This window comes from Coloeus monedula, assembly GCF_965178545.1.
Source record: "Coloeus monedula genome assembly, chromosome: 3".
Lineage (NCBI taxonomy): Eukaryota > Metazoa > Chordata > Aves > Passeriformes > Corvidae > Coloeus > Coloeus monedula.
This window is the reverse complement of record NC_138783.1, coordinates 79,073,030-79,097,660: the sequence shown is the minus strand read 5'-3', so window position 1 is coordinate 79,097,660 and position 24,631 is coordinate 79,073,030. Positions and strand designations below refer to the sequence as shown.

The 24,631-nt window shown below is 39.7% G+C and overlaps 1 protein-coding gene across 6 annotated transcripts in view; it reads right to left on the bottom strand.

The window, feature by feature from the left end:
* Nucleotides 1–261: 261 nt before the first annotated feature.
* Nucleotides 262–24,631, bottom strand: part of MBNL2 (muscleblind like splicing regulator 2) — a 107,115-nt gene continuing 82,745 nt past the window's right edge. For 4 of the 6 annotated variants that reach the window (XM_082279089.1, XM_082279093.1, XM_082279091.1 and 1 more), the window contains 2 exons: nt 22,957–23,110; nt 262–3,210 (listed from right to left, as the gene is read on the bottom strand). In XM_082279089.1, the coding sequence (XP_082135215.1) occupies nt 3,083–3,210; nt 22,957–23,110 (282 nt within the window). In that variant the 3' untranslated portion in view covers nt 262–3,082. Of the gene's footprint in view, nt 3,211–18,217; nt 18,313–22,956; nt 23,111–23,781; nt 23,836–24,631 lie in introns of all 6 variants that reach the window. The other 2 variants (XM_082279094.1, XM_082279092.1) reach the window with 2 other exon arrangements.

The following is a 24,631-nucleotide window of genomic DNA, read 5'->3' as shown; positions in this document are numbered from 1 at the left end:
GCTGTTGGAGGCTGGAGCCGTGTGGCGCAGCATCCTTGGCAGGAGAAGGGCATGGGCTTCCCCATGTAGCATCTGCATGTCCTGCACCTGGGGACTGCACTTAAGGATTTGTTACTTGAACAAGCAATTAAAGAAAAAAATAAAATTTAAAAAACTTATACTTCTTAAAAGACTCCTCCACTTTCTTTTGGCTATTTTTTGTTACCCCGGGCCCCTCTTCCCAGAGCCACGCCACGAGAAAGGATCTCCCCGACTCCGCTCTCATTTTAAAATGCTTCTTTTTATTTCAGTGGTTGTACATTGGGTGAATGAATTAAACGTCACAACAGAAATAGAATGGCTATTTAACAGACCACTAGTAATTATATATGCTGGAAAAGAGTGAATGGAGGGATTTCTTTTAACTGTTACTGAAATATTCATTGTACGTGTCGTCAATTATGCTGGATGAGAGAGGCAAACAAAAAGGTATTTTGGTGAGGTGCTGTATCCTTTGAAGAAAATAAGCACTGAGACATCTCAAGTCGCTTGAAACCATGTCCCAGCTACAGTATTCACTGTCTCCGTGTTGGCCCATCTCATGGTTCTTTTAGGGGGTTATATTTCTTGTTGTATTTTTTTTTAATTAAACAAAGCATTTAAAATTTAATCATTTTCATTAGACTTTTTTTTTTTTTAAATATAAACAAAGTTTTGGCAAATAATATTTATACAGAAAAATAGTTTTAGATCTTCCCAAATTTTGAAATAGTCTATAAAATTACTTTATAAATAAATAAAATGCAGAATCTGTTGTACACGTATTTGCACATCTCTGTAATTGCCTCCTTACTGTTAGCATAGGTTTGTACTTGTACAGTTTTCAGGAATATTACAAAGTCATAAAGTCGGAAAGTGGATCTCTTATTAAAAATACATTTTCTCTTTTTGTCTGTCAGTTTATCTGGATGAAAGACCTGATGTATCTGAAGCTTCGTCATCCATGGGCAAAAAATAGTAATATTGGATTAATTGTAAAAAACATAGAATAACGATAATTTTGAAACATAAAAAGTTCACACAAAACGATGTCTTGAAGAGTTATCTACATAAAATATTTAAACATGGATAATTTACCATTTAGTATTATACAATAAGCTACCCAAATGCCTAAATTAACTATTATAAAAAAATAAAAACAACTTTGACAGATATAGGCAAGTTGCAGTGTCAACTACCTAGTTATAATGACTGAGAAAGTCTACAAGTATTAGTGTTTTAATAGTATATAATGGTGATACCTTAACTGCTAAAGTAACAAGTTAAGATACATTATTTTTCCACAAATTAAACTAATGCAACGTTACAAGCACTATGTTAATTTTACAACCAAATTGTGATTATTTTTTTTTCTTTTGGATGATCAAATCTCCAGCTTTATATATAAATAGATAGTAATTAGACATCAGACAAACAAGATTTAGCCTGGAAAATAATTTCCTAGACAAATAATAATATGGTTAGTGCCTTCAGTCGTTCAGAACAGGCAGTGCTGCCAAAGTTTAAAATAGTTTACAATCAATCTGAAGAGGTTAAGTTAAAATACTGCAATCACTAGTAATGTCCACATAGAAAACTTATGCTGCAAACAATTATACATAATATCCACTTATAACAGCTGTCTTGTTTTTTTAAACAATAATTTAAAAACTATGTCATTTATGTGATACATGTGCAACATATAAAATGTGAAATATGAAATATTTGGTACAATAGTGCTTGAAACAAATCTCAAATCAAACAAATGAAATTTTAATTTTACATATATAATTACCTTGTAAATCAACAAAGTATTTAAAAAAGTAAACAACATTAAAATCTGCTTCATCCATATATATGTATGTATGTATATATAACATGTATATAATTGTATTAAAGATATCTTCATACTTTTGTGACATAAAATATGTTTTTAAAGAAAAACAATTAAAAGAACTATTTTTTCTCCACTCTAATCTGGTTACAATCTTATAATCCAATTTAAAAAATGCAAATACAGTAATGATTTATTAAACTGAATCTCATTCTACATTCTTAGTGTTCAGTTAATAGCCTAGATTAAAGTCACCTATGAAGTTTCAGTGACTCAACTGAATTTTAATTAAATTAGAGTATCATACAATCTCTTCATCTACAGCCTTCTTTTTCGCCTTTCCTTTTGTTAGTTTGATCTTGTTTTGTTTTGTTTGATTTTACACTTCTAGAAGTTACTTCTTAACAGCTTGGATCTTTTTGGTAACCTGACTATGAGTTTCAAAGATTATTCGCGTCCGGTGAGATTTGACTGTTGGCATCAGGCTCACTTTCATCAAGTCTGATGTGACAAAATTTAGGCACTTCTGCAAAGTCTATTTTAAAAACATTATAAATATACTTGTAAAATAATATTCTCAAGACTTTGTTCTTTTGGGGATTGAAAGGGGTATGAAGTTCATACTGTGCAAAATTTTTAAAATTTTCTTCTGCTATTCTGCTATGATTCAAATGCAACTCTCCATACAAGTCAAACACCAACCATGTGCATCTAAAGACTTTGTGCTTTACTTTGGACTTCTGGCTAAAAATATCAGATTGGCAGGATGATGTGCAGGACACCGGGCTGCGTTTCACTTCCTCTGTCTTGGAATCAACTCACCAAGGGAGCAAAACCAAGATTGTTTTTTAACTGAGAAGAAAACCCCGAATCATAGTTTGGGTGAAAATTAAACCTGCAACTGGGGAAAGGTTTTAGCCAATGCAACTCAATTATTGCTGAGCTCGAAAGATTCATAAACATTGAATCTCACGAGACTAACTGATCTGGACCATTTCTGTTAGGTGTAGTTATGGAGAAACGACAATATTTGCAATAATTAAACTATGCTTAGAAAATCTTTAAAACTAAATGTTACCCTTTATGTCTTGAAACATCACAGCTGGTATCAGGTAGTTAACTATTTTAGGTTGGAGTATAGTAAGCATACCATATTTAATATTCATTATATGACATAGCAGCACTAGCTTTTTTGAGTTTTTGATTTGTCCATAAGAACAAATTCTTGACTTAGCATGCAGTTTGTGGCAACTCTAGAGAGGAGGAGACGGGGTAGTATGTACAGTAGCCGTGCTTGGCCGTCCGCAGGGAGGCTTCGTGACATTCCGTTCCGCTCCTGCCGGCTATTTCAGGATTATCTGTCGAGAGAAAGGGAAAGCGTGATCGCGCTTTTAGGTGACCCAGGGAGAGCAGTGCGCCAGGATGGCCTAACTGAGCTCAGGCACAGCTCACACAGGACAGTGTCCCGTGGGGGACAGTGTCCTGTGTCCTCAGGCTGCCTGGGGGGTTTGTGTCTCACACACCTGGTCGTCTTCCCCTGCACAGAGGCCCTCATGTGCATGAGTACGCACAGAGGGGGTACTTTATGTGTCAAAATACTGGAGGGCAGTGCTGAATCCATGGCCTGGCCATAGGCAGGGTGTGCACTCTCAGCACCCGGCCTATCAGTAGAGGTGGAAGCCCTGCATCTCCTGGAGGAGCTCAAAGTGCATCCGTGCCTGGGGTGACTCTCCAGCTCCCACCATGCTCCCAGAAAGTCAGAATGACCAGAGGAAAAAGTGGAGGCAGGGCACCTTGCCACTAACCAGCAAAAAGATGTACTGGGCTGGGTGTTTTCATGAAACAAAAGCGCCTTTTCAATGCACTTTTAGCAGCTGCTTATTCCCTAAAAAAATTAACTGCAGATCAGCGAACTTGAGAGGTTTTCTCACGCTTCCTTATGCCAAGGAATCTAGGGGGATTACCATAGTGTACCTCTGTGCACCTAACTAGCCACTAACCTTGCTGCTCTACCTCCATGGTGTCTCAAGTGGAGGGTGAAGCAATCATTTTACAGGTGCAAACTCTCGAGCTTCCAATACTGTGAAGGCTAAATGCACAATGCGCCCAGCAACCAGCTCCACCTGGTCACAGTATTGGAAAATCATCCAGATTTCTATCACCTGCCTGAAATGGCTGTTGGTGAAAGTGATATCAAAAGGCAGGGGTGTGATATTTTATCATGCCATTGCTAACATGTGCTCCAGACTTAAGCACGAGTCAAGGAATTACGAGTGCATTGCCTGCTCTTCCTGTTTAATTTGGCACTCGGCATATTTTTAAGCTGTATTTGCAGGTGGTATGCAATGCAGTCATGACAGCACTTTGACCTACTTGTGTATTATGAAGCTAGACCACTGCTTAATGCAGTATTTATATTAAAAGGGGGGAAAAAAAAGGTGTTTGTCAAGTAACTTCAGCAACATACTACCTCTGACATACAGACCGCCAAAAAGAAACACGCTCGGCTCTGTGTGGCAGGTGCTCGTCCCAGTCCCCTGCCCGTCACCCCACTGCCCCTCACAAGTGCACTGCCTCACTCTCTGTACACCAGCACTGTCTCCCTGACCCCAACGACCTTGCCAGCAAACCAAAGAGCCATCTTTGATTGCCATCAGCTCTGGAAATCTGGTGACACGTGAGGCCCCATTGTAATGACACCGTACAAACACCTGCTGCTCCAAAGGGCTTAACATCTAAATACATCATGCACACAACAAGGACATATATTTTTAATGAACTTCCACCCATTGTGAGTTTGTTAGCTTATCGCCTATCTTCTGTTTCCTTTTGGAATAACAAAGAAATAGCTTTGCTCAAATAATAAAGCCCTGTCTGTGATAACCCTGGTTCAACTCCAGCACGGTGATTTGACAATATGTATAAAGAACACAGCCATGTTGAAAATAAGAAAAGACCAAGATTTTCAGCACTGGTATTTTTAGCATGTTAGAACCCAACATGTCAATGTAATTAATAAAGCAGCTTTAGCTATACTGGGTTAGCCATAATCACACAAGTGTATTTAAGGTCTCACTTAATGGGACATAACCTGAAACTTAGTAAGTTTCCTACTCGGTAAAAACCCCAGAATTTCAGACACTGCAGCTGACTGCATTGTCTGCCAACTTTTGAGGGGCTAAAGTTGCATTTTCCTATAGCTTTCTTTCCTCACAGTACAGGGAGACAGATAACTGCCCCTTGTGCTGGTGTTCACAATTCCCTCAAAATGTGTGTCAGAGAAGGCAGAGGGCCTAATCTCAGGCTGTTTCTTGGGAAAATGGTAGGACTATTCCTGGCATTGTGATTAACCCAAGTGCCACTCATCCTGCTGTGTGCCAGGCAGGATAGAGAGGTCCTGGGCAATGTGAAAGAGCAGGGACCCCTTGTCTTCCCTGCCCTGGTGAATGGCAAAGCCCAAGGTAAGGACTTCACTGCCGTGTCCCTATTCCTGCCTTTTCTCTCCTCCTGTCAAAACTCGGGAAAACAGCAAAGACAATGTAAACACTTTCCTTTTCTGTGCAAGCATGTCCTGTTTATGGGTTGCAGGTGTCAGAGGAGCAGCTGGAGCTCTCACTGCCATGCTTCTCCCTGCCAGTGGCTACGGAGCTGGCTTGCTCCCAGCACATCATGCTCGATGTTCCGCCCCTTGTACAGCGGCCGTAACTAGGGCATGTTGCACCCAGCTATTTCTAGTACACGTAGGAGTCCTCCTAGGAAAAAACCCTGAAGTCTCTCCTTCAGAACAAGCTTCTCCAGTGCAGAGTTGCAGAACTGAGGAGCTACATTTCTTTTTTAACCTTAGCCACAAAGTGTAAAACGTCTCCCATAGTCTTTAATTACATGTTCACACCCTATTTCTCAAAAGATATCACAACTCTGCCACAGCTACATACACAGGCATCAGCTTCTGCCACTGGTTTTTTTCACTGTGTTTGACAGAGAAACATAAAATGCTAAACTACTTTACATGGAAAACACACTGTGAACCTCTCCTGTTTAATCTACAAATGAAGTAATAAACTGTGATGGAAGATGGAGGTTATCTAAGTCTGCATTGCTGCTAATTGCTCCATCACTTGCATGCTGAAAAAGGAGAAGCTGTACTGGAGAAGGAACATCCCTGCAAACACTTGCTACAGAGTCTGCACTCCCTCATTACTTGTAAATAGGTCCAGTCACCTTCACGTTCACTACTCTTTGAACAATTACATCTCAAATGCACATATATATGACTTGTGTTTGCTCTGATACTATTATAACATTATACTTCACATCAACAGGATGTAATGTCATGACGCTTTTACCATAGTATATGTAAGAAAAAACCCTGAAGAAGAAGACTATACAATGAGTGTGCATTGTCCCATGTCCAAAGGTCTACAGGTCAAGCACGGAAAAGCGTTTTCTCATGCTCTGTATGGATAAGATCCACAGGTGTAGATACAGACATGCCTGGAAACATACCTTCTGCTGCCGCAGTAAGAGATCTAATAAGAAGACTATTTCCATCATAAGCAGAATGGCCTGGCACTTAGAGTCTTGAGTAGTAACTCAGGTAGAAGATTTAATTACAGAAAAGGGCATTTTTCGAAGGTAATCACAGATAAAGGTACCTTCTCCATTGCCTTCTTGCTTGGTACCTGTTTGAAGTGGCAGAAAGCTGGCTACCCTTTAGACTAAAATCACTCACACTGTGCCAGTGATAGTTAGCAGACCTCACTGAAACTAGTAACACAAAGAGTGAACCTAAATTTCCACAAACTACTTTCTAAATTTGCTCCTCAAAATTTTCCAGCTCTTTAGAGGTGACATTTTCAGCTCCTAAATGTCAAGACTTTCTTTCCTACCAGAGCATGGCTCTTTTACACCTTTACCTTCTGGACTTCTGAGTGATCATAATGGTCATTAAGCCCCTTGTGCAACACAGAACATCCTGAAATTCAGACAGGGTTGCTCGTAAGGGTGATACAGTTCTGCAGTGTCATCCAGGGGAATGATGTCAATGCCAATGGTTTCAGCTTCTCACCAACTACCAGTGTGGATAAATCAATCTGGGAGTTCCTCAGACCCAGCAAAGGCGGCAGTGATCAGTCATTGTCTCAAGACTTAAAAAGCAAAATTGAAAGTCTTTTAAATTAAAGTGGAAACTCCATTTTTGTGAACTCTCTTCTGACACCCAGGTTACTGCTTTACCTGATACAGTTCATTGAATTGACCAAATTACAGAGAATCACGACTAGGTTCTAAGAATTACAAGAACACTGTTTGGCTTGAGATTTTCTGTTTTGAAGCTACAATTCACAAAGCTTCTTTATAGTTTCTGACTTAAATTCATTTTCCAGTTCCAGATTTATTATACAATGATGAATAGGGAAAATTTGCCATTGTGCATGAATTCAGTGTACGTGAACTCTTGTTCAACTAAAGACCTGTCACAGTGGATCAGCTGGAAAACATGACTTTGCATCCACCTCTGACATGTTTCTTTTTCAGAAGTTTTGAAATTATTACTCCAAAATACAGTGTGCTTTATAAGCCCTAATATATTTTAAGAAGGTGTTAAGACTGTATTTGATCTCTGCATTGCAAAGCACTTACCCTCCAAAAATTAACTCATGCATAGCAAACATTCTGGTCTGCTCAGCCTTCCATTTTGAATGCAATGTAGTAATAGGAGTTTCTTATAAACAAGATTTATCCCAGAGGATTTCAGACACGAATGCCTCAGCCGGTCACCCATTTTACATCTTCCTAGGCTACCTCAGGCAACTTATTTTAGCATTATCAACTCATGCTGCTTTTTTCCCCTCCACCAAATGAAAGGATCAGTGGTGAACAGTTTGCACCACGGTATTTAACTTTTGGACACCTGCGTCAGGATAGATGAATCCTTCCACAGTGACATTTTCTGTTTTCATGTTTTTCACACGAGTAGCAGACTGGTCAGATATATCTGGGGTATACATTAAAAATGACAGATATTTTCAGACAGCCGGCTCATATCAGGCTGTCTCATAACTTCTCCCTCTTTCTAAAAATAAAAGTAACACCAAGTATTTCTTCCCTATGACAAGGAACCCAAGACTATTTATATTTCCCCATGCCTTTGGGAAATGCCTCCATGCCTTTATTTTTCACTTCCTCTTAGAATGTTCTCTTGTGGTATGTGCCTTGTTCCTTTTCTTCAAAATAAACCACTTTTTTTTTTTTTTTTAATTAGAAGTGGGAAAAGATGAGTAAATGTTCAGACACTTACTGAAAGCAATCTCTATTGTATCAGTTATGCCTGGTCTTATTTAATTTTTACATAGCCTAACAGATGGACTTTTTCACCTCCTGTTCCCCACAGATTCCACAGAAGCATCTCCATGGAGCACCATCCCAAACATTCCACTCCCCCACCCAAGGGCTCCCACCAACACTGTCCCATGGGATAGGTTTTGCCCCTGTCTTGACTGCTGACAGCTGAGCCAGCTCCAACCCTTGCTTGCATTAAATACAGCCTGGACTTTTTCCTTTGCTAGTACTTCTCCCTTGAAATCTCATTCTCATTTCCAGCATATTATCATTTAATGGATATGTGCTTTGTTTTACTCACTAACCATGGTCCTCTCCTCAACCCAGGGCTGAAGGAGGATTTTATCTTATTGCTTCTCTATTAATCCAGTGCAACCCCAATATATTTGTCTACTTTGCTCATCAATAAGGTGACCTCTGATTGTATATAATGGGTGAGGTGTCTGGGTCACAGACGGCTGCCTGCCCACGCAGTGCCTAATACGGGGGCATCAGGTGTTTCCTGAGGGCTGGAGGTCCTATTTTCTTGGCTTTCTCACAGCCCATTCCCTCATATGGTAATTCTAGTGCCCTGCTCCATCCTCTCTGTTCTTCCCTAAATCTGAGTATGCCCATTTTTGCCTGTCCCACATGTTGACAATATGCCTCTGGAAATGGCTGAGGGTCAGATGTCCACGCTGAAGTGGACACATCTGCTAGCACGTTTTCATTCCATCAGGCACAAGCTGTTGGCCATCAGGGTGTCATAAAGCTGACAAAGACCTTATCTGAATCCAGCTCTTCACGGTGATCTAAAAAAAAACTTCAAGGAAATTATGGGATCCCAAAGGGTTCAAGGGCTCAGCAGCATCATTTTTCTCATTTAATTGTCACAAGGTCCTGAAAGAAGAGACCAAAGCCTCTTGTGCTGCCAACTCCTTAGCTTGCTTATGAGCTTCAATAGGTATTTACTCAAGTAATAATGTACAGTATTTAAATTCAACTTAATAAGTATTTACTCACTCTGGAGAGACAGAGGATTAGTTGGTTTAGAAATGAAAGCAATATGGCTTTATTTATTCTTCTTTAAAGTAATAAATAATGCAGTGCTAAAAACTGATCATAACACACTCTAATATATTCTACCAAAATCTATTTTTAACTCATGCAGAGGCAGCAGACAGACTATATAGAAGTGAGAAAACCACTGCTGTAGTATTTTAGGAGCACCCATACAGTGACTATTTTGGATAGCCCCTCAATTTTACCTTCCAGCAGGTCTAAGCTACTGCAATCATCTGTTTTCCTCCTCCTACTTTTAGGTCATTTTCCTTCTCTTCTTGAATTTTAGAAACTGCCAGAATAGGCCTGCACAGAGAAACTGAGAGCACAAATGAGTGAAAGCCAAGCACAAGTTGTGCATTATCTGTGGAAGTGCCCATATTCCTTTTGTAGGGGTGTTACTTCTCCAACCCTTAGATGTTTTTTGTTTAACAAAACCTGCTTTGCATTTTCCTTTTAGATACCAAGCATGCCCACATCATGCAAGATGAGGCTGCCACTGCACATGCAGCATCCCTTTCAGGCAAAGGCACCACTGCACACAGAGCACAGTCGGCATTTCTGCAGGCTCCTCAGCAGTTATCACCACTCTGAAACCCCTCTTCTCCCAAAACCTGTCACTCCAGTTCAGACTCTCTTCAAAGCAAGAGACAGCATCCAGAACTAAACTCAAACACAGGAAAGTACCAAATTTACATTCATCAAGGTTACTCGTAAGACCTTGTGTCAGTTTTATAAAACTCACTATACTTATAACTTCTCTGAGGAAATCTTAACCTTCCTGACTTTGACTACTTATCACTTCCTTAATTTTCTTCTTATCTCGTTACTCTCACATAAACAGACACACATACTAGTGTGTGTCATGACAGGTAATATTGCACCAAAAATGAAGTCAGGCAAGTTAGCAAATTTCTGCGACCAGCTGAAAGTCATGACAGATACAATCAACAAAAATAAATATATAAATAAATATGTTTCCAGTGCAGTTACATGGGCAGCCTCCTGCACACTCAAAGCCAGACTGGCATTTCTTGTAGGCAATAAATCATACACCAAGATAAATATATGATCTTTGTTTAATTCAAGGGAAAGTAGTTAGAGCACCTAGAGATGTCCAGAGGCAATTATTTTAAAGGACAGAATCCCAGACAAGTACATCTGGAGCTCTGCACTGCTCTGTGTTGTTAAAATTTTATGATAGAAAAACCCAGACTCACAGGATCTGTGTGTATACACCATGAAACAAACTCATTTTTCCCCAAACGCCTACAAAATTATTAGATGCCAGAAAAAATTTCCTATGTTTAAATAACAAATATGCCCCAAAAGACTTTTACTCCACTTGTCAAAGTATCAGTTGTTGAATAATTGCAAGTAAGAACACAAAAAGAAGTTATCATATCAAACATCAACACTTTTTCTTTAAATTTCTATAACAGGAAAGGGAAATCTGTTTTGATTGTTGTTATATAAAAGAATGAAGCCTTCGCTTACTGCTGATGCTGTGCGACACTGCCATCTAGCAGGATACCAGAGGAAGTCAGGTTTTAGTCCTATACAGGGGAAAGGGGTATGATGGGAGAATTTCTCAAAAAAACCCCAAAACAGAACAGATTTTTCCTTTTCTTCCCCACTGGCTTCTTGTATACAAGCATGCAATCTAAAATTCCGAATACAAGCCTGCTGGAAGTTCTTATCGTCTACAAAGAAACAACATGCTATCTTAAAAGGCCAAAAATATGATTAAAACAAAGACTTGGTTAAAGTTCGCATGAGATTAAAATAATGTTCCTTTACATTTTCCAGGGTAATCTTTTGGCTTTGCTTCTTTGGTGCCTTAGAAAACACTTTTGCCACATATTCTGTAACATCAGTTGCTTCAAGGCAATTCAAAGGATCTTTTCCTGACACTGCTCAAGATTTGCTGTGGGCTTTAAGATTGGAAACTCTCACTTCGTGAGTTTGCGAGTCACAGCTGCTTACCTGTAACTCGGTGTCAGACAAGATAACTCGAGTGAGGTGAGGCTTGTGACTCTTGTGTGCCTAGCATGAAAGAGGCAGCAAGCAGTTTAAGTTTGCCTTTCCCACTGTGACAAGCTATTGCTATTTCAATACCTTCTCTAGAGAAATGACTCTTCATGATCAAGAGTCACTTAGGTTTGTTTTTCCAGCCTGGTGCAGGTACAAGGCAAGATGGCCAGTCCTGCATCCCAGCTGCCAGGGCCCCATAGATGGGCTCGATAGGTGCCCAATACTGTTCTGCCCCAGGCTGGTTCCCTGCAAGTTATCCCTCTGATAATGTGCCTGAGGATGGAACCTGTTCCTCTGTCTCCTTTTCTGGACTGTTTCAAGTCAGATTCAAATCACTCTTTCTGTTGTTAGAACAGAATTTTCTATAGGAGAATTTAACTTGGAACTTTATGGATTTTTTAGACCAAAACTTTCAGTCAGAAAAAAAAATACTAAAATTGTTTAGATACTCATTATTCCCGCAGAATTGCTTTCCTACATGTTCCCTCATTCCCTCAGAAACTGAAATTAAAGATTTTCAAACCACTAACATGAATTTTGCATAGGCTCTTATTTGTAATGTTCTTGTATGCTGGCACTAAGGATGTAAATAACATTTGTTTCCACTGCCCACCTCCCTTCTCAAAAGCTCGCTTTTAAACAACAACAAAAAAGTCCACTTCCTACTATTTATCAGATTTCTCAATCCATTTTCTCAGTATATTGCTACTCTTTCCCCATTTACAAGTACAGCAGGTTTCTCTGGGGAAGAAAGGGAATGTGAGACAGCGAAAGCCATGTCAGCAGTGCTAGGGACAGCTCTCTGCCCTGCCAGAAGGCCTCCTGGGGTTAGAGAGGACTGGAGAGGAAGCCCTGTTGGGAGACACCAAGGAATATTTGCACGAGGGAGCAACTGGCACTTCTGCTTTGTGCAGAAGGAGAGATCAGCTTGAGTCGCTGTCCCAGGATGTTCCGGTCTGAGGAGAATCTGACTCCCTTGGGAGTGGTGCTGCCTTTGGGGGCACCTTGGCAAGGAGAGGTGCTCTGTTGCTGCACGTCCCAGCTCTGCTCCCTCCTGAAGGAGCCACCACACATGGCGTCCCAAATCCCAAAAGTTTGGCATGTTTGTATTTTACAACATGTTAACCAGTTTTTGATTTCTGGGGCAAATATTTTAGTTGTCCTTTTGTTTGTGACAGTCGAACATAACTATTTTTATTTTTGCTTCATTGTATTCTAACAGACTTTGACAGAACTGAAGGCTACTGAATGATTTCATAATTAATATCTGCGTAATTGCCACCTAATTCAGTGCGAACGCTAATGCATAATTCAAAGCAGCTGTGCCAGATAATCACAAGCCTTAGCATGAGACAGCCTGTTGATCTTATATTTCTTTTTAGACACAGCCTCCAAGTATTTAATTTTTCTTTTGAATATGTTCTTTAATATTTTCTTCTTGATAAAAGGTCATATAATCAGTAGAATAATGTTGTCACTAAATAACATCTTCAAGCAGCATTCTCTGTAATGCTATTCTTATACTGTCAGTCTCTGCCCATTTTCATTGGTACAAAAAATAAAGCCATGAACTGTTCTGAAGTGATGTGATGTGAGCAAGACTCACATTGCTTGGAATTGTTTGGAATTTGGTAATTGTCCTCTAATAACCAGGAACTATGGTAATACTCACTGAGCTTGAGGGCACAGAAATGCTGGTGTCTTAACCCCCCCACCACACTCACTGAGGTGAAACAACCTAGTCAGTAAGCCAACAAAGCCTGCAGATCCCTTCATGTATGTGATCAGCAGCTGCAGGCTTGGGTCATTTGCTCACCAGGGTTTCAGTACCACTTGGGCTAAGGTCTCTTGCCTGTCATCCAACTGCCAGTTCAGAATCAGGTGTGCAGATTTGTCTGTAGGTCCTCTATTGCATCTGCCAAGCTCGTGGAAATGTCTTGGGTAACCTAGACATCCAAGGTTATCTCAGGACAATCTCAAACGTCACTAGACACATGTTTAGGCAACTGAACCAAGCCCTATGAGACTTTGAAGGACAAGTCAGGCTACTCCCCAGATTTCATCTGACTGGGCTGATAAACTTCAGAGTCTACAATGGGTACTTAAACTTGTATCTTGCATGTAGACACCCATACTTAGACAACACCACTTAAGTGTCTTAATTTTGGGCTGAGTTCTCACCTTCTAATCCTTGTAGGACTCACCAAGACATATATACATAAATGGAACAGCAGTGAAGCTTTTTAATTAAGAAATTTAAAGCCCCCACAAGAAGGTGTTTGCCATTATTTAAAATTGAACTTCAGCCCCAAAAGTCAATATAACATCTCTCGCAAATAATGTCAGGATATACCATCCTCTGTTAAATTATCTTTGGCATGTAGGGTGGAGGAAGTCACATTTTTCTGCATTTCCATCAACATGAACATCATCACCTCCAAGTAGGCTTCATCTAATCTTTCCCCAAGTTTCTAATCCTGTATTTTCTCATAAAGCACACAGCAAAATAAGAAGAGAAACAAACTCCCAAAATAATTTTCCTTAAGATCTATGACTTTTATATCATCCTGAAATTACAGCACTGTACATTCTTAGCCTAAAAAAACAGTCAGTAAATATTGCTCTTTCCCTCTACAACTACCTGAAAGAGGATTGGTCTCTTCCCCCAAGTAACAAGTGATAGGATGAGAGAAAATGGCCTCAAGTTGCATCAGGGGAGGTTTAGATTGGATATTAGGAAATAATTCTTCATGGAAAGGGTTGTAAAGCACTGAAACAGACTGCCCAAAGCAATCACCATCCCTGGAGGTATTTAAAAGATGTGTAGCTGCTGCACTTAGGGGCATGGTTTAGTGGTGAAGTTGGCAGTGCTGGGTTAACAGTTGGACTCGATGATCTTAGAGGTTTTTCCAACCTAAATGATTCTGTGATTCTACCTGTGAGTGAAGCTAAGAGGTAACAGTTTCCTTGCTTGCTTGAGTACTGCTAGTCCACTAGCTAAAGGAGGAACAAAATCTTTGTTAAAGATCCCTGAAGTATGTATCTACAGAGACTGTATTAATATTTAACCAGGACGTTTTACATACCTCTGTCCACATGCATGCACTAGAGGGAGCTAGGACCACACCCTCTGTACTCATGCCCTAATGCTGCTTCTCACCATCATTCACACGACTTCGAACTTTGCTCCAAGGAAACGCTGTCAGCATCCCCAAACAACTGAACTGAAAGTTTATCAAGCATCTACTGCTGAAGTCAGGTTAAGCAGCGGAAGCTTCAAGCCCCATCCTGGTGGGAATGGCTGGAGCAATTGTGAAGGGGGAAAGAAGGAAAAGGGCAAGGGCCTTTCCTGGCCTCTGACCAGTCACGCTCCTGGACACGTACCTTTCCAGCTGCCTTTCACTGGAAAGCTGAAGTCCCCTCCCCTCCATTCCCTCTCACCACAGCCTGGCAGCTACAGTGAATAGGGCACTCCCTCGAGGGAACAGCAACACCACCAGCTCTTGTATCATCAGAGTAAGTTTTAATCAGAGTTTGTAAAACAGGGTTTGCTAAAGCACTTTTGCTGCATGTTTACATTGCATTGAGCCAAAGCAATTCTCTTGCCCCCTGAACACACTGCTACAAAATTATTTTTAAAACCTAACCTTTTTAAGCCAGGAAAAGGAAGAGATGCCAAATTTTCCATATATTCTTAACTGGTGTCACCCTGCACAGATGTACACAGTACAGCCTTTAACGCCACACAATGCTCTCAGGTGCCTTGTGCCACACATTGAACACACAACGCCCAGAGTTGCTGCCCAAGCATGACTGACAGTGTGTGTGTGTCAATGCAGGTATATTTTGAGGTCTTCCTCATGTTATTTTCTGGAAGAAAGGACATACAGAAGACATGAGACACAGTGAATGGTTTTTTTCAAAATACAAGCTGACAGCACACACTAAATATATTACTGGAGCCAATGGAGTTACTATGTTTTATTAGCCATCAGCTGAGACTCCATAACTTTTGGGATGTTGACTTTTCCCTTCTACTTGTGCTTCAAAGACACCGGGATCATCACACTCAGTCCCAGGAAGACCAGCAATCTTTCCCCACATCAGAATACTACACCAAATGATATTATGAGAAATGATTAGGCCCCGCTACAACTTTCTTTTCATGTCCAGAATTGTGAGGTGAAGCTGTGGGAGCTGAAATGGGACAAGCTTAAGGCTGCAGGTTGTGAAAAAAAAAAAAAAGTATGGTAGAGACCATGGAAAGAGGAAACTGTACCTCACAGATATGTAAAGCAGTGTGGCACAGACTAGGAAAGGAAATTTTATCTAGTTGGGAATAAAAACGTCCTTTTCTGAAATACTCAGGAGAGTTTAAACCCATACAAGAGGACACAAAGAATGCTATGACCATGAACAAAGTCATGTTAATGACCAAGTTAATAACCTGCTCCTGCTGTGTTTCTTGGACTAAAGAAATACTGAGAATTTGGGCCACAGAGTTACTGTGGGGCTTTCTTATCATTGTAGCTTTGTTTCCAATCTTAAGAGGCTGTAAATAAATAGAAAACTTGGAGTTTTATCTCTTATAGAGAAGAAGGAACTACTACTACTTTCCCTACCTTGAAATACATTTTTTTTTTACAGTAGCTTTTAAAGACTTACAATGACTAAAACAAAGACAGGAGTGAGAAAAAACCAGACAATGATGGCACATGCTACAGAATCCAATAAGCACCTGAGCTGGGACTCATCTCCTCCACGTGCAGTGGTGCAGAGCTTTGGTAACACATCTACACTCATTCCACAGGCAAGGGACTGAGGCAAGGCCTTCCAGGGCAATCTACCCTGCCCTAACATAGACTTCTAAAAAAGCAGATGAATTAGATGCCAAACTTCCAAATGGCTGAAGTTAAACAGGTGAAAACCCATCCCCCCTGTTAAATCATCCATTAATTTCAGCATGGAATTGTATGTATACACACACTCAAATATATGCAACTAGATAAATACAGACACTTTCTACAACTCCTGTTAAATTTAAAAGGCTATAATCCTCCAATGCAAACAAAATCTGCACTGGGAAAGTAGGGTCTCTGCCTGCCATCCTGCTAGATGAGAAAGAGCATTAAGGCACACCTTTGTCTTCTTAGTGGCACCAGTTAATTGTGTGAAACTATTCCCATTAACTAAAAAAAAAAAAAAAATACTGCTTATTGGTCCTTTTGTAGGCATACCTGCATTTATTCTACCTTCAGCCATAGTTGGCCCCTCTGGCACTCAGGAATGCAGATGGTGGAGCTGCCCCACCTGCATTCCTGTGCTGGAGAGGGTCCCTAGCTGAACCCCTCCCCAAACCATCCCATTTTCTCTTAGTCCCTTGGCATCTTCAACTCTCTCTGTCACCACTCCGAGATCACAAAACTACACTGGATACCACCAAACAATTTTCTGCTGCAGACACTGTTCTGGGAAAGACCATGAAATGCACCATTTGCCTGCTGCACTTTCATCCTTATCCCAAGCATTTTTTACAAGCTAACTCTCAGAAAAGTAAGCACAGAACAACAACCCTCTTTTGGTGAAAATGCTAGAAGCAAAAATGTCACAACGTGGGCAAACAAACCTTAAAAAAAAAAATGGACTGGTTTGTGTTTCTTTAAGAAAGCAGGATGTATTTCAGAGGTAGTATATTTTTTCTAAATTATTAAAAATAAACTCTTGCAGCAACTTCTATTTTTCCATGGGATACTTAAATAGTTTTGGGAATGACAGTAAAAAAAAAAATAAACCTGTTAGTAGAACATTATTAAGCAAAACATTTTCACTGATTTCTTTCTAAGTCCTGGGCAAGTGGAGGGGAAGGAACCAACAGGAGAGCGTTTCTACTGGGTCTGCAACAGCTTGTCAGCCTGCCCAGGAGAAACACAAGGAAAGATGATGGGGACACAGCCCTTTGCTTTCTTTTGGTGAGCAAATCTGCTTGTTTCCTTTTCTGTCTGACCTCTCAGAACCTGAGGGCAAACACATCTCAGGTGGAAGTGCCTGAGCATGGTCCCAGAGCACCAGGAAAGCCAGAGTGACCCAACAGCTGTGCAAACTCCTCTCCTGGCAGATGCCAGGCACACCACTGTGGGAATCACCCCAACAGAGGAGTCAAAGCTACACACTCTGGGCTGCAACAGATATGTCTTCCCTGGGAACTAAGTCTTACAGGAGGAGGGGAAACCCAACCAAAATGAAAACTGCCATTAACATAAACTGTAGAAGAACAGGAGAAAGTATCATCTTTCCTAGCCTACCTCAGACAACAGCCCTTGGGATTCTTTCTATCAATGTCCTTCCTCAGAGAAATGCAACTCCCAGGTTAAAGATACACTTTCAAATATAAAGCAGGCATAGTCATAAATATCTTGAGTGCTGTTTTGATCACTAGTATGTACAGAAAACATTTAATTTTTTTTTCTTCTTTTTCTTTTTCCAGTTGCCTTGTTCTGCTTGTGATTTGTGACAGCTTCCGTGCTTACAAATTAGTCACTTCCACATCTCATGGAGAAGGCTACATTAACACACCTGAATGTTTGAAACCTGTGATGATCTTCCTTTTGAACTTAGGCGTTAATAATAGACTTTTGTAAGTAGTCCAGTACTACGGTGATTCTAACTCCAGCTGGGTTAATTACACGATAATTAGGTACAAACATCGCAACACAAAACACAGCTACATCATTATTTGCAACAAATGTTAACTCTAAATAAGTGCAACCTGTCCCACAAACACTTGCTATAAACGACTTAAAAATAAAAGTAAAATTTGATGGGGTAAACACAGAAATAAAAAAAAAAAAATTCTCTGTGAGAATTTTTTTTGTTAAAAAAAATTAAAATAAAAATCTCAGCACTCATTTAGAGTTCAGGATCTTGTGAAAGAAAGCTTTAAAAGGAGCAAACCTGATTTGCTGTGGCTGTTGCGGCGAAGGGAACACTTGTTGCAGGAGTTGTTGCTGCAGAGACAGTGGCGGCCGTAGCGTTGTGCATCATGGGTACTTTCAGGAGGGGAACCATGGAAGCAATGAACAGGAGGGTGCAGCATTATGGTAAGAGAAGTGGTATTTTTGGCATGGTGAATATCAAGAGCGGCAAGCCATCGTCATGGGTTAAACCGGCAGATGGCATGCAATCACAGTGCAAAGCGAGAAAGCGTGGCGGAGAAATAAAAAAAAGGGAAAATAGCTTATTACAAGTACAATTAAAGGAAGGTTGTCAACACAATCGGCGATTCCCAGAAAACAAGAGTAAGGACCACTGAAAAGGCAAGTGTTATCTCTAAGATGAAGATTACTTGTGCAAATGAGGCCTTTACCAAAATAGCCTGTTACCTGCAGATTGTTACATGCATAATTTGTTTTCCCCCAGTACAGCTATAAAGCACTTCAAAATAAAATCCTACGAAAAAAGCCCAGTGGCTTACACTGGAAAGAAGACTGTTAAATGTTTACCTTAATTTTTAAACACAATTAAAAATTAATTTTTTCATCTATCTTCATTTTGAAGTAAGCCAGATACTCGCTGTCTTTCTTTGTAATCCAATTTATTCGTGTTTTCCTACTAGCACTGCGTAACTGTTCGACTTTATCAGAGTTAAATTACCATCTGCTTGAGGCAAAAATCAGGAGAGGGATGATAATTATCCTGATATATATACTACTTTGTTTGATCTAAAAACGCAAGATCGATTTTGTGAAAGACACTGCTTTTGCTCATTTTAAGAATTAATTTTAATCAGCATCTTCATGGGGGAATTATTAATTTGATGTTATAAAGGCTTGATATTTTAACTGTTTATCTGAGTAGGCCAAAAACCCAAAAATAAAATCACTGGGATAGGGCAATAGAATAAATATTACTTTTCTGTCTCAGAGGCTGTTGCATTGGACTTCCACTTTGAAAGCCCAAAATGTTAACTTCAAACTGAAAATATATTTAAAGAAGGAGTGAGATTCAGACCTCTGTGGATCAAAGCAGGCATTTCTGGGAAACGCTGATAAAACTTTCTAACACACAGCAAAGGAGAATAGGCACACCACTATGAAACTTTAAAACACTGATGAAATTTGCTGGTTTTTTCCAGTATTTTATGATTTTATAGTACTAGACAATATAAAATATAAAGAGAAATAAAACTTTGAAAACTGAAAAGCAGACTGGAATTCATGGTATTATGCTTTTGCAGTGTAGTTGTTATAGCAGGTGATATCATGTCTAAACTGCAGCTTTCATCTACAAATCTAAACACTCTGCAAAGTCAACCAGAAGGACAAGCGAACCTTTAATTCTAGTCAGTGGCTAAATCTCGCCTAGGACTTTTGAAACAAGTGAATATACATCATATACAGTATAAAAAAAGAGATCAATAAAGAAATTTGGAACCTACCAATACTGGTAGCGGGTGTCATGCACAAAACTGACCCTGCGTGTCATGCAATGATAGGTGAAAAAAGTGGATAAAGGGAAGAAACAGGTTAGCTGTTTAGAGTTAACATTCAAAGTGAGATTCAAGCATAACCACAGAGAAGTAAGTTAGTTAAATGAAACTGTAAGGTCATTCACAGTTTTGCTTTAACACAAAAAGGTGATTGTGTTCTTACTAAACTCCTGCATATACTGTGTGGGTTTTGGCATGTTTCTGTACATATTCAAGATACTTCATAAGCTTTTTTACTTACTAATTTTATCCTTTCACTCAGTAGTTTTGCAGCAACAGGTCTTTGTTTATAGAAACATCCTTGGTTAAAGATCACAGTATTTGGGACTTTTAGAACTCACTGCATAATTCAGACAGTTAAATGTTGCACAGATCAACATTCACCAATTTTTTGACATGTGGCAGGAAAAGAAGTTAAAGTGGAATTAAGACTATTCCTCTTCAGGGGCTTTGCCAAATTTGTGTTTGATGTTAATGTACCCATTCTTAACAGAAAGAAAACAGTACTTTGACAAGTCCCAAGCTAAACACCTCAAAGCGTGTAATATTCCAGCAGAAGGCTCCCAGCGCACCTCAGAGACGCTGTGGGATGACTGCTCACCTGCCATACTCACCAGTTTAATTTTGGTGCCTAGTCCACCTTTAACCTTTCTGGAAAGGCCAAATGAAAGAGATCAGCCTATTTCCAGTATATACTGCATACAGCAAGCTGGTGAAGGCAAGCAAGGAGACTAGTGCCAGGTACGTGCATATTTGAGACAGAGTCGAATATGCTTCCTCCATTCCTGCTGAATTACTACTGCAGCCCCTTATCAGACGGTCGCAGGACTTGTGTGACTATGAATGACCTTACCCAAGAACAGTCCCCAGAGAATACACAAAGTTCCTCCTCTAGAGGTTATAGAAACACTAACAAACAGCAATGGGAAGAGAGAAAAGATCTGCTGTTTTTAAGATCATTCACCAAACAATAAGGAGAAGGTGACAAAGCCATCAAACTGATGTAAAACAAACAAAGTGCAGAACTTCAGAGGTAAGCCATGCTAAGTCAAGCCCCACACTTTTTATTAGGGGAGCCAGTGGTTAAGAAAGCAGAGAAGTTATATAAAACAATTAAGTTTTATATATATTCCAGCAGCAAAACTTGTCTTAAAATTTAACACACACGCACACACACACAAGGAACACATTTGAAAATTATACCAGTTTAGAAAATATCACATAATCATTTAAAATCCAACAGATAATGTCATGCATTGCTTCTTAGACGTGGGTTGCATGACAGTCCTTACACCCACCAAATCCAACCTTCCCAGGAAATGTGGGAATATCATATGTAGCATCTTTAATGGAAAGCTCATGACACCCATTCTTACAGAGGGTGTTCCCCTTTCCTGAGTTCCTCCCATACCCACTCCTCTCTTTAATGTCCTTTCTTGGCACTGATGGTGTGTGAAAAGAGCAGGAGGTTCATCACTTTGAGAAAGGTTTTCTACTCTGGGGCTTGGGCTCCATCTGCTATTTAATACCTCTGTTTCTTCTTTTTTTTTCATGCACTTGTTTTGGGGCTTGCCAACAACCTGGCCCTTAAGGTTTGGTTCCAAGATCCACCCTTCCTACCACCAGAAATTTGTCAGATAAAACTACAATTACAACAATTAGTTGGAAAGAGGAACGGACAATAAAAAGTACAAAAAGTGAGCTACTTAAGGAAGCATGAACATTCCAGAAGTCTAAAAAACATCCAAATGCTTTTTCACGGAAAAAGGTTTAAACTACCGTATTTTCCATAGTTAATTTGAAGTCCTTGTCAATTGCAAATAAGAGCAATAAGCTCTGAAAGGGAGTGCTTAAGAAGGAAAAATGCCTATCATGCTACAAATTCTCATAGTTTCAACGTAAGATAAATTTGTGGAAATTTCTGTACGTTCTGTAAGCACAAGGCAGTCTTCCATTCATGTCCAAATAGGCAGTCTCACCATTTATTTATTTTTTTTCAAACACTCCCATAAATGTCAGTGTGTTTTCTGCCACAGATATTCTTGTGCACCAATGTGCTAAAAATAAGGCTATGCTATTACTTACTATTACAAATACGGGGGCAGGCTCCAAGGTTGTTACTGAGGCCTTATAGAAAAATTCCATGAAGTCAAAGCCATCTGTGTTTGTTTTTTATCTTTAAAAACATATGGGAATGCTGATAGATTGGAAAATCATCATGTGTTGCCTTTCACTCCTTGTTCAACCGACATTATTTCTATAAACTAACACTGCTGAAATGTCAAGCGCATTTGCAAACACGTAGTTTTAAACGATTCTGAAGTTCACACTCGACAATACCCTGACACTAAAATACGTAATTTGTTAATTACGAATGACATCACAGAATTCCTTAGGCAGGATATTCTCCTTTGGGAAGTTTGGAGTGGGGGTGACTGACACGATTTAGAGGGCTGTGTTGCTACTGTTTACATGAGCACCCAGCACATCCCTTCTCTCGCAGTGCTAAAGAGAAGCCCTGCTACCAGCCAGGGTTCAGGTCAAGCCATCTCTGAACGCTCTGATTATCACAGAGATCCGAGCACTGAAATGTAAATTACATTCACTCATCTTCAGATCATCCCCGTGAAGAATTATAACCCCAGCTATGAGCCACAAATGCTAGGAAACGTCCTGGTGGTGCTCCAAAACCATGAAAATGCATCTGATGCCTGAAAGCCCTTTAGTGCAGCTGCGGGGAGCGATGTGTTTTGCCAGTGCTTCCACGCAGGTATTGACTGGAAGTTTATGGCCCCTTCTCAGGGCGCTTGTGTGCAGCTGGGGAAATCCCCATGGCTGCCAGACAGCAGCCGAGGGAGCAGGAGGATGCTGTGGCATCTCTGAAGAGTGATGCTTTTCCAGCATTTTTGTTAGTGGAAACAGATACGAGTCAAAATCCAGCCAATTTAAGGTAGGCAAAAAGGGGCAGACTCTGGAGAATGATGAGCAAGGCTACAAATGTCTGAAAAAAGAAGCTTAACGGCATGTTGAAATTTCTGCTTGAATTCTTGTCCTTTCAAGAGGAATTAAAATAACGTGTAATCATCTTTGCAGACTTCACCTCAAGTGGGGCAGGAAGCATAATAAAACCTTCTGTTAAGTGCAACTGCCTGACACATAGGCTACCTAAGGGACACAAAACTGGTTCAATGTGGATGCAACATACCTGTTGGGATAAACGCTGCATGTTGCTGCAACTGAGCATTGGCAAGAGCCTGTTGATAGTGCAAGACACTGGGATTGAAAACGGCACTGGCACCATTGCTTTTTTCAAGTGCTTGTCTCTTTGGTAAAGGGTGAAGAACACCAGGAGGAAAGGCCTGTAAATAAGAAAGTTAGTTAAAATGGTGCCATTTTTAAGACCTTGTCCGTAATATATACATAAATACAAAAACTTAGTATTTTTAAAAGCGGCTAAAGATGCCTCGCCATGCATTTTAACTCAAAGCACAGCAATGTAAAATGAGTGAAATTTTGTTATTGGTAGCAAAAGCATGGTACTATTAACCTAGAACTGTAGCAGCACAACTACTGAAAAGAAACGTTTGCTTTAAAGCAACGAAAATGGCATTGCCTTTAAGTAGGTTTTCGAATATTACGGGGAGAAAAAACCACTTGTGTTTCATTGCCAAGTATTTTGTCTTATGTTTAAATTTAAATATAGTTTCCTATTATTATACAGATTAATGGATTACGTTACACGTTTTCAATTACAAAAGCAGTTTTATCTCAATTCGACTTTTCATGAAAGATTTAAAAAAGATGAAACTGTGTTAGGAACCAAACTAAATCGTCTGCGGTCTATTACGTATGAGAATGAGATGGATAAATAGAGCTTCCGGTAAATTAATGAGTATGTGAAATCATTTCCGGTTGATGTTTGAAAAGTAAAGCGATACAAATTTCATTAGTTGCTTCTCTGAAGGAAAAAAAAAAAATTATAATAAAAAAAAAAGCTACATGCAAAGCAAAAGGTGAAAGGTCAAAGTACCAGGTCTACAGTTGCTTCGAGAGGTCGCTTCATTGCTTTGGCAGTCGACTGAGTCTTTTAATAACAGGCAGCGAGCACATGATGGCAGTGGGCCAATGGGAGTCAAGCGAATTAACATACAGGTAAACAGCAAGCAGAGGTGCGTCATGGGAACGGCATTGCATTTGTGGATAGGTGAGAAGGAAAAAAATATTCTGAATGCAATATACAACATACAAAACACTAGGCATGCACAACAACAAAAATGTCTTCTAAAGAAATGAATATTACATTTTGAATTAGTACCGAAGCAAAAATGCATCTACTATACCTTAGTTAAAAGCATATAAGAGAGTAAAATATAGATGTTTGAAATTCAGGAAAGTTGAGTAAAACAGCAGCTTGCAGACACTATTAAGCATCATATAAACACTTCACAGAGATGCAGGAAGTTTTAAGGATACACCTATCGGAATTTCTGATAAGTTAGTTCAGTCACATTTTCAAGTGGGAAAATTGATTTGGGAGGCTCCATTTTCAAATACAAAGCACTAGTGCAAGTTGTAATGCATTATAAATGCTATTAATAACAGTGCTTACAAGGTGAATGTCTTTTAATTTAGAGAAGTGAATCATTCAATGGATTTGGGGGTCAAAAGGAGACATTCTCCTTTGCCAACACAAAACAGAGTACACAGTATGTCTAGTTACACCAACTTATCATTAATTCCTTTCCTTTTCTCCTACAGCTGGGTCATTTTTGTAGATTTTTTTCCTTGTAACTTACCACATTACATTGAGAGGGGGAAAAAAGTCTTTCAGAATTGAAAACATACTTTCTACATTTTGCTGTAACCTTCAGAACCAGCTT